This window comes from Mastacembelus armatus, chromosome 3, assembly GCF_900324485.2.
Source record: "Mastacembelus armatus chromosome 3, fMasArm1.2, whole genome shotgun sequence".
NCBI classification, from domain to species: domain Eukaryota; kingdom Metazoa; phylum Chordata; class Actinopteri; order Synbranchiformes; family Mastacembelidae; genus Mastacembelus; species Mastacembelus armatus.
In genome coordinates, this window is record NC_046635.1 from 6,175,435 (window position 1) to 6,188,830 (window position 13,396).

The window sequence follows — 13,396 nt, forward strand, 5'->3', positions numbered from 1 at the left end:
TTCACACATCTTTTTTGCGCGTAAATGCCTTTATGATCTCTTTTTAACCTTGTGTCTGCGCCGGCTGATTACTGATGGAGCTCCGTGAACTTGAAACATGACGGGACACGAGTGTCTCAGGCTTGCGTTCACCTCGTAGGCGCTTCCACCTTAACAGGTAGCCGGGGTAAGAACACCGGTTTACTCGGGACGTGGACGGGAGACGAGCTTTGATTTTGGGACCGGTACTTAATGGAAGATGCCCCACACCCCCCCCTCGCCAAACCACTGACCACCTGGCTGTGTCTGCTGGAGAGCGACGCTGATCACCGCAGTCACCGCAGGTCGCACAATTAGATCCTGTCCACTCCTGAAGTTAAACGGGGGAATAGGAACTGCGACATATGCAGCTTCTAATTTACCCCAGTTTGTGCGACCAGCTGCTTTTACCCCAAACCAGTTCTTGAGTCTGATTACTCCTGCGGGGCGATTATTTATTCTCTTTCCTGGACCCAGAGCTCTATCTGACTGAGAAGGATATCTGTACCCGAATAAGCTCGCAGGCACACTGGATGGGAAGACTATGAGCTGACACACTCCAGTTTTTCTCCTGCGCTGGATCGCATTTTGGGTATGTAAGATAAGAATAGGTCTCATTTGCCCACTAAGAATTGAAAATCTGACTGAGCTTATTTTGCAGACTTCATTCATGCGTATCCATTCGTTTAGGAGCCCACACACAGTGGGAGCGCTTTCATTTTGGCTATTTAAGTGGAAAATTAACAAGACTGTGTAATGTGTTGTAAAGTTTTGTGGCCATAGGGGTTCGAGGTGCAGACGATTCTAAGTGGCCATAATGTGTGTAGGGGATTTAGAAAGAAATGGAGCAACAGACACGAGTGGCAGCTTAAATGGTTAATGCACTGTTGATTTTTTTTTCCTATCAACTGTTGATTAAGGCCTATGAGCAGAATTAAAAGAACATCATTTGAAACAAAGTGGACAAAGCATCTGACTGTGAGGAGGGTGGTGGTTATTAATTAAATGTAATTACTGAAGAGAAACTCTGTCATGTATTCATAGGTTTGTTTGTGGAAGATTCCTGCCATCACATGCAAGGAGTCAGTGCCTGTAACAACGCTGCATAGAGAGAAACCTTTGAGTTGAAAAGGCTGGAAACACATTTACATTGTCATGGATCTAAAAGACTATTACCTGTTGGGTGCCCTACTTGCCTGCATATGGCTAGATCCTTCAATAGCCCAAGAGCTGATCTACCCCATCAGAGAGGAGTTGCAAGAAAATGTTCTCATTGGAAACATACCAAAGGACCTAAACATTTCCCATACAAATGCTGCCACTGGAGCAAGTGCTAATCTCGTGTACCGGCTCGTCTCCAAAGCAGGAGATAACCCACTGGTGCGTGTTCTGAGCAGCACTGGTGAGATATTCACAACATCAAACCGAATCGACAGGGAGAAGTTGTGCCCCGGTCCCTCATCTGAGGACAGCGAGTGCTCCTTTGAAATTGAAGTGGTGATTCTACCTAATGATTATTTCAGGCTGATTAAGATCAAAATAATTGTCAAAGACACAAATGATAATGCCCCCATGTTCCCATCCCCTGTGATTAACATCTCCATCCCTGAGAACACGCTCATTAACAGCCGCTTTGCTATTCCTTCTGCCACTGACCCAGACACTGGCCCCAACAGTGTCCATAAATACGAGCTGATCAATGGGCAAAGTGCCTTTGGCTTAGACATAGTAGAAACGCCTGAGGGGGAAAAGTGGCCCCAGCTTATTGTGCAGCAGAATCTGGACAGAGAGCAGAAGGATACATATGTGATGAAGATCAAAGTGGAGGATGGTGGCAGTCCACAGAAATCCAGCACTGCCATTCTCCAAGTTACAGTGACTGATGTGAATGATAACAGACCTGTGTTTAAAGAAAGTCAGATTGAGGTGCACATACCAGAGAACTCCCCTGTTGGCACATCTGTTGTGCAGCTTCAGGCCACAGATGCAGATATAGGGGCAAATGCAGAGATACGTTATGTATTTGGGACTCAGGTGTCTCCTGCTACAAAAAGACTCTTTGCATTAAATACAACATCTGGCCTAATTACAGTGCAGAGGCCTCTGGACAGAGAGGAGACTGCTATTCATAAGCTGTCGGTTTTAGCTAGTGATGGCAGTTCTAGCCCTGCCAGAGCTACTGTTACTATTAATGTGACTGATGTTAATGATAATCCACCTAACATAGACCTGAGATACATAATCAGTCCCATTAATGGCACTGTTTTCCTGTCAGAGAAGGATCCCATCAATACCAAGATTGCTCTCATCACAGTGTCAGACAAAGACACTGACATCAATGGCAAGGTCATTTGTTTCATAGAGAAGGATGTGCCCTTCCATCTCAAAGCTGTGTACGACAACCAGTATCTGTTGGAGACATCTGCACTGCTTGATTATGAAGGGACCAAGGAATACAACTTTAAAATTGTAGCTTCTGACTCTGGAAAACCAAGCTTGAATCAGACTGCCTTGGTAAGAGTGAGACTGGAGGATGAGAATGACAACCCACCAATTTTTACACAGCCAGTTATTGAGCTGGCTGTGATGGAAAACAACAAACGTGACCTGTTCCTCACTACTCTCAGTGCCACAGATGAGGATAGTGGGAAAAATGCAGAGATAGTTTATCAGCTGGGACCAAATGCATCATTCTTCGATCTCGACCGCAAAACAGGGGTCCTGACTGCATCCAGGGTTTTTGACCGGGAAGATCAGGACCGGTTCCTTTTCACTGTAACAGCAAGAGATAATGGGACGCCCCCTCTGCAAACACAGGCAGCAATTATTGTTACAGTGCTGGATGAAAATGATAACAACCCTAAGTTCACACATAACCACTTTCAGTTTTTTGTGTCTGAGAATCTGCCTAAATACAGCACTGTGGGAGTGATAACTGTGACAGATTCAGATGCTGGAGAAAATGCTGCTGTTTCTCTGTCCATACTGAATGACAATGAGAACTTTATACTAGATCCGTACTCTGGGGTGATAAAATCTAATGTGTCATTTGATAGGGAGCAACAGAGCTCCTACACATTTGATGTCAGGGCTGTGGACAGTGGCAGGCCTCCTTGCTCCTCAGCTGCCAAGGTGACTATCAATGTCATTGATGTGAACGACAACACCCCCATCGTCATCTACCCCCCCTCCAACACGTCTTTCAAGCTTGTCCCTCTTTCCTCTATCCCAGGATCTGTAGTAGCAGAAGTGTTTGCTGTAGATGGGGATACAGGGATGAATGCAGAACTGAAATATACCATTGTGAGTGGAAACAACAAGGGTCTGTTCAGAATTGACCCTGTCACAGGGAATATTACTCTGGAGGAAAAACCAGCAGTGACTGACATAGGCTTACACAGATTAGTGGTCAATATCAGCGACCTGGGATATCCCAAATCTCTCCATACACTGGTGCTGGTATTTCTGTATGTCAATGACACTGTCGGCAATTCAACGCTCATCTATGATCTCATCCGACGCACCATGGAGACCCCAATTGACCGAAACATTGGTGAAAGCAGTGAAACCTATCAAAGTGGTGACTATTTAACCATAATGATAGCCTTTGTTACTGGCGCCTTAGTGGTGATTATTGTCATTTTTGTCACTGTGCTGCTGCGCTGCCGCCACGCTTCCAGGTTCAAAGCTGCACAGAGGAAAAAACAGGGGGCTGAGTGGATGTCACCCAACACAGAAAACAAGCAGAATAAGAAGAAAAAGCGCAAGAAAAGGAAATCCCCAAAAAGTTCCTTGCTCAACTTTGTCACCATTGAGGGTAACAAACCTGACGACCCAGCCCATGAGCCAATCAATGGAACCATCAGCCTGCCGACCGAGCTGGAGGAGCAAGGGATTGGACGCTTTGATTGGAATGCCACACCTACCACAACATTCAAACCCAGCAGCCCAGACCTGGCCCGGCACTACAAGTCTGCCTCCCCGCAGTCAGCCTTCCATCTTAAGGCTGACACACCGGTCTCAGTGAAGAAGCATCATGTGATTCAAGAGCTCCCATTGGATAACACATTTGTTGGAGGCTGTGACACCCTTTCCAAGAGGTCCTCCACGAGCTCCGACCACTTCAGTGCCTCAGAGTGCAGCTCCCAAGGAGGATTCAAGACGAAGGGGCCCATGCACACCAGACAGCAGGTAAAAGAGCACTTTTACTGGTCTATAAGTACTGCCTATAACTGCCCTGTTCCACAGTGCTAAAGTGCCAGTCTAGATTACAGACTCACTCTTAAGTTACTGTGAAGCAACAGAAAAGAGTACAGGAGACATACTGCTCCAGCAAGTACTTCTGTTTCTCAAACTTAAAAAAGAGAAAAAGTAACTTAAACAACTTTAATTAATGGAGTTGATTATGGACTCAACGATCACCTGCATAGTTTTGGGGGAATAATTATAGACTGATTAATATATATTTAATTCATATTTACCTAAATGCAAGTGGGTGAGTGATTGCCTTGCCTTATTTTGTCTATTCAGCACCCAGGTTAGATCACTGGTAAAATGTACCATCTTTACATTAATTGTGACTCGATGTTCTTTGTGAAAGAAACATTTTTTTCTTGCCTATCTACTCATATTACTGTAGCTGCTGCACACATACTCCAAAAATTAGCTGACGTTTCATCTCTCCCCTCATAAAACTCTTGAGTGTATTCATTTTTTGTTTGTTTCTTTGTTTTTGGTGTGTACTATAATATCACATAAGACTTTGTAACCTTTTCAACACCTGCAGCAATAACGACAGTCAATAATTAGTCTGCTGCGGTGGTATTGTAAATGTCACTGTAGGCTTTGCCACATCATCTAAGCTTGAATTAAATGACTCCTCTCAAAGCACACTAGCGAACTGAGTGAAGCTTGTCTGGAACTTGATACACATCCAATTCAAAAAGGATTAGCCAATAATGAGCCTCAAATTTCAACGTAATCCATGCTGCTTTTTATCAAAGCCTTATTAATTTTTCTGCTAATAAAGCACCACTACACAACACACAGTTCTAATCTAATTGAACACACGTGGACAAATACAGGGAGCAGCAGAGAAGAGGCAAGAGAGAGAGTGCAGAGGGAGAAAGGGAGGCAGAGTGAGTGTGTTGTCACTGGGTCAGGCTTGATGGGTGGTGGTACTAAACCTTTAGGTGGCAGTGTTGCGCTGCATGGCACAGCCTGGCACTACGCCAACCTGCAGTGGACTTATAAATGCCAGGGAGGAGAAGAAAGGAGTGAAACCTATGTTGGTGTTCTTATTGAAATACTCTCGCCTAATGATGCAGAGGCTGCACAAGGAAGATTGATAATGGCAGTTAGAGAAGTGAGTGATAAGATCTATCCGGAAGAGAGAGTGGAATTACAGGGGTGACACTGTGCAACTCCTATCGATGCATACCTCCGGGTCACTGCATCTGGGGTTGCATTAATGTGTTTCTGTGCGAGCAGTAGCAGTCAAAAGAGGCATTCAGATTGGCGTCATTTGCCAGGGTGCCTTTAGTGTGTGTGTGTGTGTGTGTGTGTGTACCGATGAAATGAGTGAAGGTGGTAACAGTGGGTATTCAAACATAGAGGAAGACACGTGAGATATGAGACTCTACTATAAGCACAACTTCATTGATTTGGTCAGTCATGCCACAATACCAGACAAGATTTATTGGAATCAATAATTCTGACAAATGATTCAAAGAAGAAAACAAAACTGAGTCAGTGTGTTACATATAGTGCCACTCACAATATAAACAATGCAATGTTGTAGTTACATTTATCACACATCTCTCAAATGTAAAGTATCAATTGGATTAATACTGTTATATGTACTTGCGTGTATTATAAATATAATCTATAGCTAGAAGCTGAGGGTTGAAACCAGTTTAGATGCATATTGCCAGTTTATCCGTCTTCATTCAATACAGTCAGATTTTTTAGAATTGCAATATGAAACATGTCCTATAAGCGTCACATTTTACAGTCATGTCATAGAAATCACACAATTGATAAAGCAGTGATTTCTCACAACAAAAGTACCAGAAGTGAATCATCCTCACATTAGCAGGACCTATGAATTTCTTAGTTAAATATGCATTCATACATTTGAATTATCTCCATTTCCTCATTAGAAGACAAATTTATTTTAACCTTTAGCTCTTAGCTTAAAAAAATCAATGTTTGGCTATTTGTAATGGAGGCTCTTTGGATATTTCTGTTTGGGCCTCAGTCATCATTACTGTGATGACATCTTATTGATAAAGAGTCCAGGTCAGGATTGAGTTTAAATGGCAGTTATTGACTGTGGTAAGATGATTAGACTGCACTGCATTCATATGTCATATGTTATCAGTGTCATTGTTACATTTGCATTCAAATATTTTTTTACAATGCAGCCATTTGTATTGATATATGTATATCATCTCTATCGCTTGAGTTTTGATAGATGGCCAAGCAGTATAATGCTTTCCTTTCTGAATTCTGACTGTGTGTTGAATGAAATATGAGCAGAGATTATTTGTAATTTAAAATAATAACAATAATAAAAAAAATAGCAATTACCTTTGAGTAACTCTTTACACGGTATATCTTAAAGGTAATATCATCAGATTACCATATAATGTTCCCTGCAGAGTAGAAGTGCTTTGAAAAAAGATAAGAATTTATTATTCAGAGGTTTCTTATATATACATAGTGTCATTTAAAGGTATAACCAATTATTTTCAGGTGAAAAATTGCATTTGGACTATATTAAAATTGCAGCCAGTAAGGTGATGAATTGCGATTCAGTATCATAAAGGTATATATTGGAATGATGACATTTAGCATTTACATAGTTGTCTTATGACTAACAAACAAACATTAATCAGCCATTGTTCCCTGAACCTGACATGAAATAAGCAATTACATGAAAAAGGAAATTCAAAAGAAAGATGTGCAAAGCTGAAGGGGATAGCTTTTAAAATTGACCTACTCACTAAGAATTGAAAAGCAATTTTCTCCCAGTTGTCAAGAGTCACTTCTATGCAATATCAGCACCAATAAGTGGATTAGGAAACGGAAAGGAACCTGAACATCTACACCGAGAAAAAAGACTACAGCAAAGCATGAATGTTTTAGTGGGGTCTTTCTCTCAGAGAATATAGAACCTAGGGAATAGAAATAGCAGACATCTACAACAGTGTCATCACAGACAAACACCTAGTGGAATCAGCTTTATAGAGACCCCCAAACTTTGCTGCTAGCACCAGGAGCAATCCTTCCCGTTCCTTTCTTTTTTCCCACTTATTTACCCTCCAGGGACCTACATTAGTGTAAACAACGCTGAGGAAAAAAGCATGAAAACACTGTCCTAGTTTCACAAGGCAACACAAGCATCTAAGAAACCAAGTATAATCATAGCCGTTCCACCATCAGTCTTACTTTCTTCTTTTCAGTAGTTTTAGACATAGATGTGATAACATTACATGAGCCCATTGGCTACGCATTAACCATGTACTGCACATCAGATCCCAAGGCTCATGTTATGGACACATTAACATGGTTTTACTGAGGGTGCAGGATTTGAAAGTAGATGGTGAATGAAACATTATTTTATGTTCTGACTCTTCACCATTGATCTTAAATAAATACTATGGTGAACTGAGTACGTTAATGATTCATATGTGCATTTTGCAGACAAACAAGACACCTTCTCTGTCCTGGCTTTGTTATGGTAATATACATTATATGTTAGGATGAACAATTATGGGCCTTATGTGGGAGCTTTCACTTGTGCAACTGTATGGCCAAAAAAACTCATGTGTAAAAAGGCGTAATTATTGTGGGCTATTAGTGTTTTCCTTGCATGGTAGAAAAGATGCAGTGAATGCAGTGAAAGGAAGCGTGTTCCTTCAATTCATTTATCCCATACTGTTCAGATGTGCTGTTCTCCAGCACAAATCATGCCTTAGCTCTGGGGACGTATTATAACTGTTCCCTTTTGTGCAACTTCACTATAGTTACAATATATACAGTACAAAACAACAAACAACATATGCATATTCGGCTGACTTAAACAAATAATTGTGGAGATTTTTGTTTGCATCCAAGTTGCATACACTATCCCAGCTGTGACCACTGCAGTAAAACTGTACTTGTATCACATTATCAGTCACAAAATTTTGTATGTCATTGACTAGTACAGTAGATATAGGGTTTAGATTAAAGTAAAAGATGTGAGAAAGACCTTTGCGGAAGATCAGGGAGTCTTTAGCGGAGTATTCCTTGAGTTGGCTTATCGGTACATTTAATGAATGGACATTCTATGCAAACAGGAGTTTGTACAGACCATTGTAATTATGGAGCCTTAGGGGAGTCGTCCTTCTTGTGCAGGTTCATTTGCCACATTAATAAGGGGATTAGTAGTATGTACGGGGGCTGATGGCAGCAGGAGAAGTTTGAGAAGATTAATGAACTATGACAATGTTGCACCTAAGGGGAAAAGTCTGTTGCAATATCTTCTGGGTTGTGCTGACACAGAGTTTGGCTGTATGAAAGAGGAAGATGGAGAGAGGCCAGTGATTGTTGCAGACTGTGATCATACATCCTTTTTCTCAGCTATCCTGTCACTTATTTGGGATATGTGTTTGTGATCTCATACACTATCCATGGTACTTGGCTGAAGATGTCCCAGTGGATTTTAAATAATTCTCAAAAATAAGGAGACAAACGTGTAAAATCTCATTTTTTATGTGCATATGAATGGATGCTTAAACTGGATTTAAAAAAATTATAATGACATTAATTAACCACATCTTCATGCAAATTCTGTGTTATCTACTATTCAGTCTGTTGCCAGCATCAGTTTAATAATTAAACAAACTACTGGCAGATGCAAAAAAAATATTCTGACTACAGTCTTATTGAGCAAAATGTAGCAGATCCTCAAAACAAATGTAGCTATCAGGAGATAGTAAGCCAATAAGTCTATAAGTGAAGTTTCTATCAAAACTTTAAATCATCAGTGAAGGATTTGCAGGACTCCTTACTGCAGAGGGCACTGTTAAAAAATAAATAAAAAATGCCATGTCCTCGATGTCTAGGTGAGTAAAAGGAAATGAAATGGATTGCAGGCTATACTAAGGTAGTGGGTGTGAGTACTACCAGAGTAGATTATTGCCCCAAGGGGATCCAGTTTTGTCTGCACAAAACAACAAAATAAATCAAAGCTCCCTGTTGGTACACTGGCTGAACTGTGAAGTTCATTTATATGTTTTTATTTTCCTCTGTTGAGAAACAAGTGCTAAAGATCTTTTGTATGTATATATTTATATATATATATATATATATATATATATATATATGGACTGCCAAAAACACAGAAGATGGCAAATTACCAGGAATTACATTTTTATACGTTTTATTTAATCTTTTAACCATTTCCATTAATGTACATTTCCTCACCAATAAACCATTTTATTCTGTAAAACATATAAAACATACACAGTTTTGGTAATGACAAACAATATATTTTTCAAAAGGTCATTCATGTGTGTACATACAGTGTGTTATTCTTTTTTTGTATTCTTGGTTTCTTGTTTTTCCATCACTTTTGGCTGGCAACCCATTCATCCCAGATTCAACATCCATTTCTGCAATTTCACAAAGCAAATTGATTGCTGATCAGTCTTTGTGGGATTTGCTTTGTGAAATATTTTTCATGCAAAAAAACAATGTTATTGTCGCTTTTGTGGGACTGTCATTATTTAATTCACCTCCATGTTTTCACTAATCCACTAAATACATTTCCCCTTGTTCTAAGGCAATCAATCAAGTTGACATACTAGCTTCATATTTTTCTAACACTGCATGATGAGACAAACTGCAGCTTAAAACAGTATTGACAGCTCATTTGAATTTTCTTAAATTTACCTTAAATATAAGAGTAGAGGGTGGAAGAAAATGTTTCTTGACTGCTCGCTTGTCTACAAAATCTGAAATAAAAAGATGAAGTTATGATGTTACTTCATTGTTTGAATGCCCCCCACTCCAACAACCCATTTCTCTTTTCCACTCCACACTTGGCCCCTCCACCCACTCCTTATCTTCCCTGTCTCCAGCCCACACCTTTCACCCATGTTTTATCGGGGTCAGTGCCGTTACGTGCAATGTTAAATCACCAAGGGTGTGTTCACCTTTGTGTTCTGATCATTTGTGACAGATGAGGGTGCTCTGTGTCCAGCACGTAGCCCCACTTTCTTCCTGTTACCGTCCTCTCTGCTTTTATCATCAGAGAGATATGGGGGTGTGTGAGAGATGGGCAAACCGGTGCTGTATGGCCTGACATGACAAACCCAGAGGGAGACGTGTCCTTGTCATTGTGTTGTTGTGTCAAATGACACACAGGCCACTGCTCTGTCACTAGCGTGTGCCAGTGTCTAGACTAATAGTTGTGATAATGGCATTGCCAGCCAAACCCCCCCCCCTCAAGCAAAGAGCCACACTTGACTTGAAATGTGACTGCCATTGACTGCTTTGCCACTGGGCCCATAGCTCACGAAGACTCTGTAACCCTCATCAATGTAAATCTTTCTTGTATATATAAGATGTTTCATGTAAATTGAACTCCTGGTAATCTTGCCTAATGTGCTGTGTTAAACAATAATGGACTTGTTTTATTTTTGTTTTGTTTTATTTATTTTCCCTGCTTTCTCCTTTGTTTTCCATTGATGGGTATACATTAATTACATCTGAAATAAACTCTGCCAGTTATTCACTACACTGAAACTCCTGCTTTATTTGAACAGTGCTATTCTACCTTTATAATTTCATAATAAATGTTTCAAAGCGATCATTCCTTCCTTGTTTTTAATTTGTCCATTTGTTCTCCTTCTGTGGTGTTGTGACGATATTATGTATAAACTGGGATATCGTGGTACCACATGCAAAACAGTTTCAATCAGCATTTTCTTGTAAACAAGGGCTTCAGCTGATTATAATGTCAAGTTGTGTATTTTTTAGAAGCAAACTGATTTTGAGTTTGATTGAATACATTATTTGAAATCATCCACACAAAGTCACTGATACACAGCCAGGGTAATAACACTTTCTTACAGTGAAAATTAAATAGTCAAAGTTAATTTAGAGGTAGTTTGGTTTGAGGGAAGTTGACTATTTTTATTCTTAAAGAATCAAACGAGCGCATGTCTTTAGCTTCCGATGTGCAGTTTAATGCTAAATGTTGAGTTCATCCTAGATAATTTAAGAACATAAATGTCAGTGGGATCAAGCAGCCACTCTGAAACATCTGATCTCGAGGGTTTTATACTTAGCACTGTAACTTCTTATTAAAGGAAAGTTTTTTTTCTGCGTCTGTTTTAAAAGGAAACTCACATGCACATGCTGTACATTTATGTTTTGTACTGTGTCTTACAATTTATTGCTTTAATGTTTCCTCCTTCCCAAACTGGTAATCAAAATATCACTTTTAGGAAATTTTTAATATAATACATGGGGCAAGAGCCACAGTTTCAGTTTAATGCAAAAATCAACCACATATATAAAAGTATATTTTAAAGTATCAGTCTTAAGTCTGAAACTCCCTCAGTGTCACTATTCCACTGGAGTTGGGCTATGACATTTTTTTAAACCACTATGGAATAGGCATGTGGTGAAAATAATATGAACTTCAAAATTCTAATATTTAGTAAGTGTTTCAGTGTTTCCACAACTATTTGCAAGTCTCAAGTCTCTGCATGGAATTAGTTTAGAGCTACTGTACATTCATCATTAACAGTAACAAAATCTACAAACTCCCGTCTTCAGCTGTCTGTGAGCTAAATGTTGATTTTCTAACCAACACTATCATCATCTTTGTCATCATCACCACCAGTACCATCATAACAAATGGTAATACACTGAAACCTTAGCTGTATATTCTGGGTGTTTATAAAATATTATCATTATTGTAACAATGACTATTCTTGCAAGAGCTGATTTTTTTTTTTTCAGTGATGGTTTTGTTTGTTAATCTCCAGCTACCTTCCAGTTTAAGAAGTGTAGATGTGTCACCTCTTAACTGGTTTGTGAAGAAATGGTGATGGGGGGGAGTGTGGATTTCAAAGTGCCACGCCAACACATCTATGGAAAGTAGGCCTAACTCAGCTTAATCTGTCCACTTCGTTTGAAAGCCAGAAGCAGAGCTTAGTCTGCATTTGAGTGAGGATGAGGAAAAAAAGGGGATAAATAAATAAATATAGGCTTTAAAGTTTGACCTCATCTATACGGTCACTTTCAAAAAGCTGTATGCACTTACAAACTGCAATCTGAAACCTGGCTTCTGACCTAAAGTATAATCACATTGCCCGTTCTTTCCAAAAAAGGGGGAAAATGTAAAGCCAGTATTACATCTCTGAACATTTTATCAAAATATGTTGTCAGTGTCTTCCAGTCTCATGTGGCTAGATTTCCCACTTTAGTGAATCATTGTAGGGTGGTAAGACTGTAGAAAACGTGGATATTTAAAAGCGCTATGCTTTCAATGAATTTGGTGAATTTACTGTGGTAGATTAACTTTTTCCTGCTCTTGCACAGACTATATTTGCAGGCAGAAAATGTTAGAAGTTGTCTCAGATGTGACCTTTATATGCATAATGTGGTTAGTGAAAGAATATGAGTAGTCAGTCCTTTTTCTGTATAAAGCCCTTCTTAAATTAACATGCCAGTGGCAAAATAGAAAATATAAGTTTTACCAATGGGGAAGCAATTACAGTAGCATGCAAGTCTTTTCTCACAGAAGAATCACACCAGTGACCAGATGCGTTGAATTCTGTGTAGATGATAGTCAAAAAGCCTGTGTGTACACAGTACAGGGCAAAGACAGTCTTTGCTGCAGATTTGTAAACCACTATGTTCACGTTGTTCTGGTACCCAACTGTCATAAAATTAAGCGCACATGAAAGAGTATGAAATCAGAGTAATTCTGTTCTTGGTCTTCGACCAGCAATGCCCTTTTTTAATACACACAGCCATTATGCAGTGGTGTAGTATACTGTAGTATAGTAGGCCAAACGAGGTAATCAATTGGAGGCCTATAGGTGGTCAAAAATATGGTTTCCTTGTACAGGTTAATGAAGTATTCAGATCCTTAATATCTGAATAACTAACATGACAAAGTAGCAACACAAGGTAAAAGCTCCTCACTGTAAGTCCAGCATTCAAACTGTCAGTTAAATAAAAGTACTAGTCATCAGCAAAGTTTACTTAAGTATTAACAGGAAATAATTTTGCTGTTATGCTGCTAAATGTTAGCTGACAGTGTTAAATAATTTATATTATTTATACTTTTAGAGATGCTTGTGTAACTTTA

At 39.6% G+C, this 13,396-nt stretch overlaps 1 protein-coding gene across 1 annotated transcript in view; it reads left to right on the top strand.

Moving 5' to 3' along the window:
* The first annotated feature begins 496 nt into the window (after nucleotides 1-496).
* The window catches only part of pcdh9 (protocadherin 9), a 188,501-nt gene continuing 175,601 nt past the window's right edge, over nucleotides 497-13,396 (top strand). Inside the window, exons 1-2 of the mRNA XM_026319606.1 lie at nucleotides 497-610; nucleotides 1,063-4,209. Of these exons, the coding sequence (XP_026175391.1) occupies nucleotides 1,174-4,209 (3,036 nt within the window). The 5' untranslated portion in view covers nucleotides 497-610; nucleotides 1,063-1,173. The remainder of the gene's footprint in view (nucleotides 611-1,062; nucleotides 4,210-13,396) is intronic.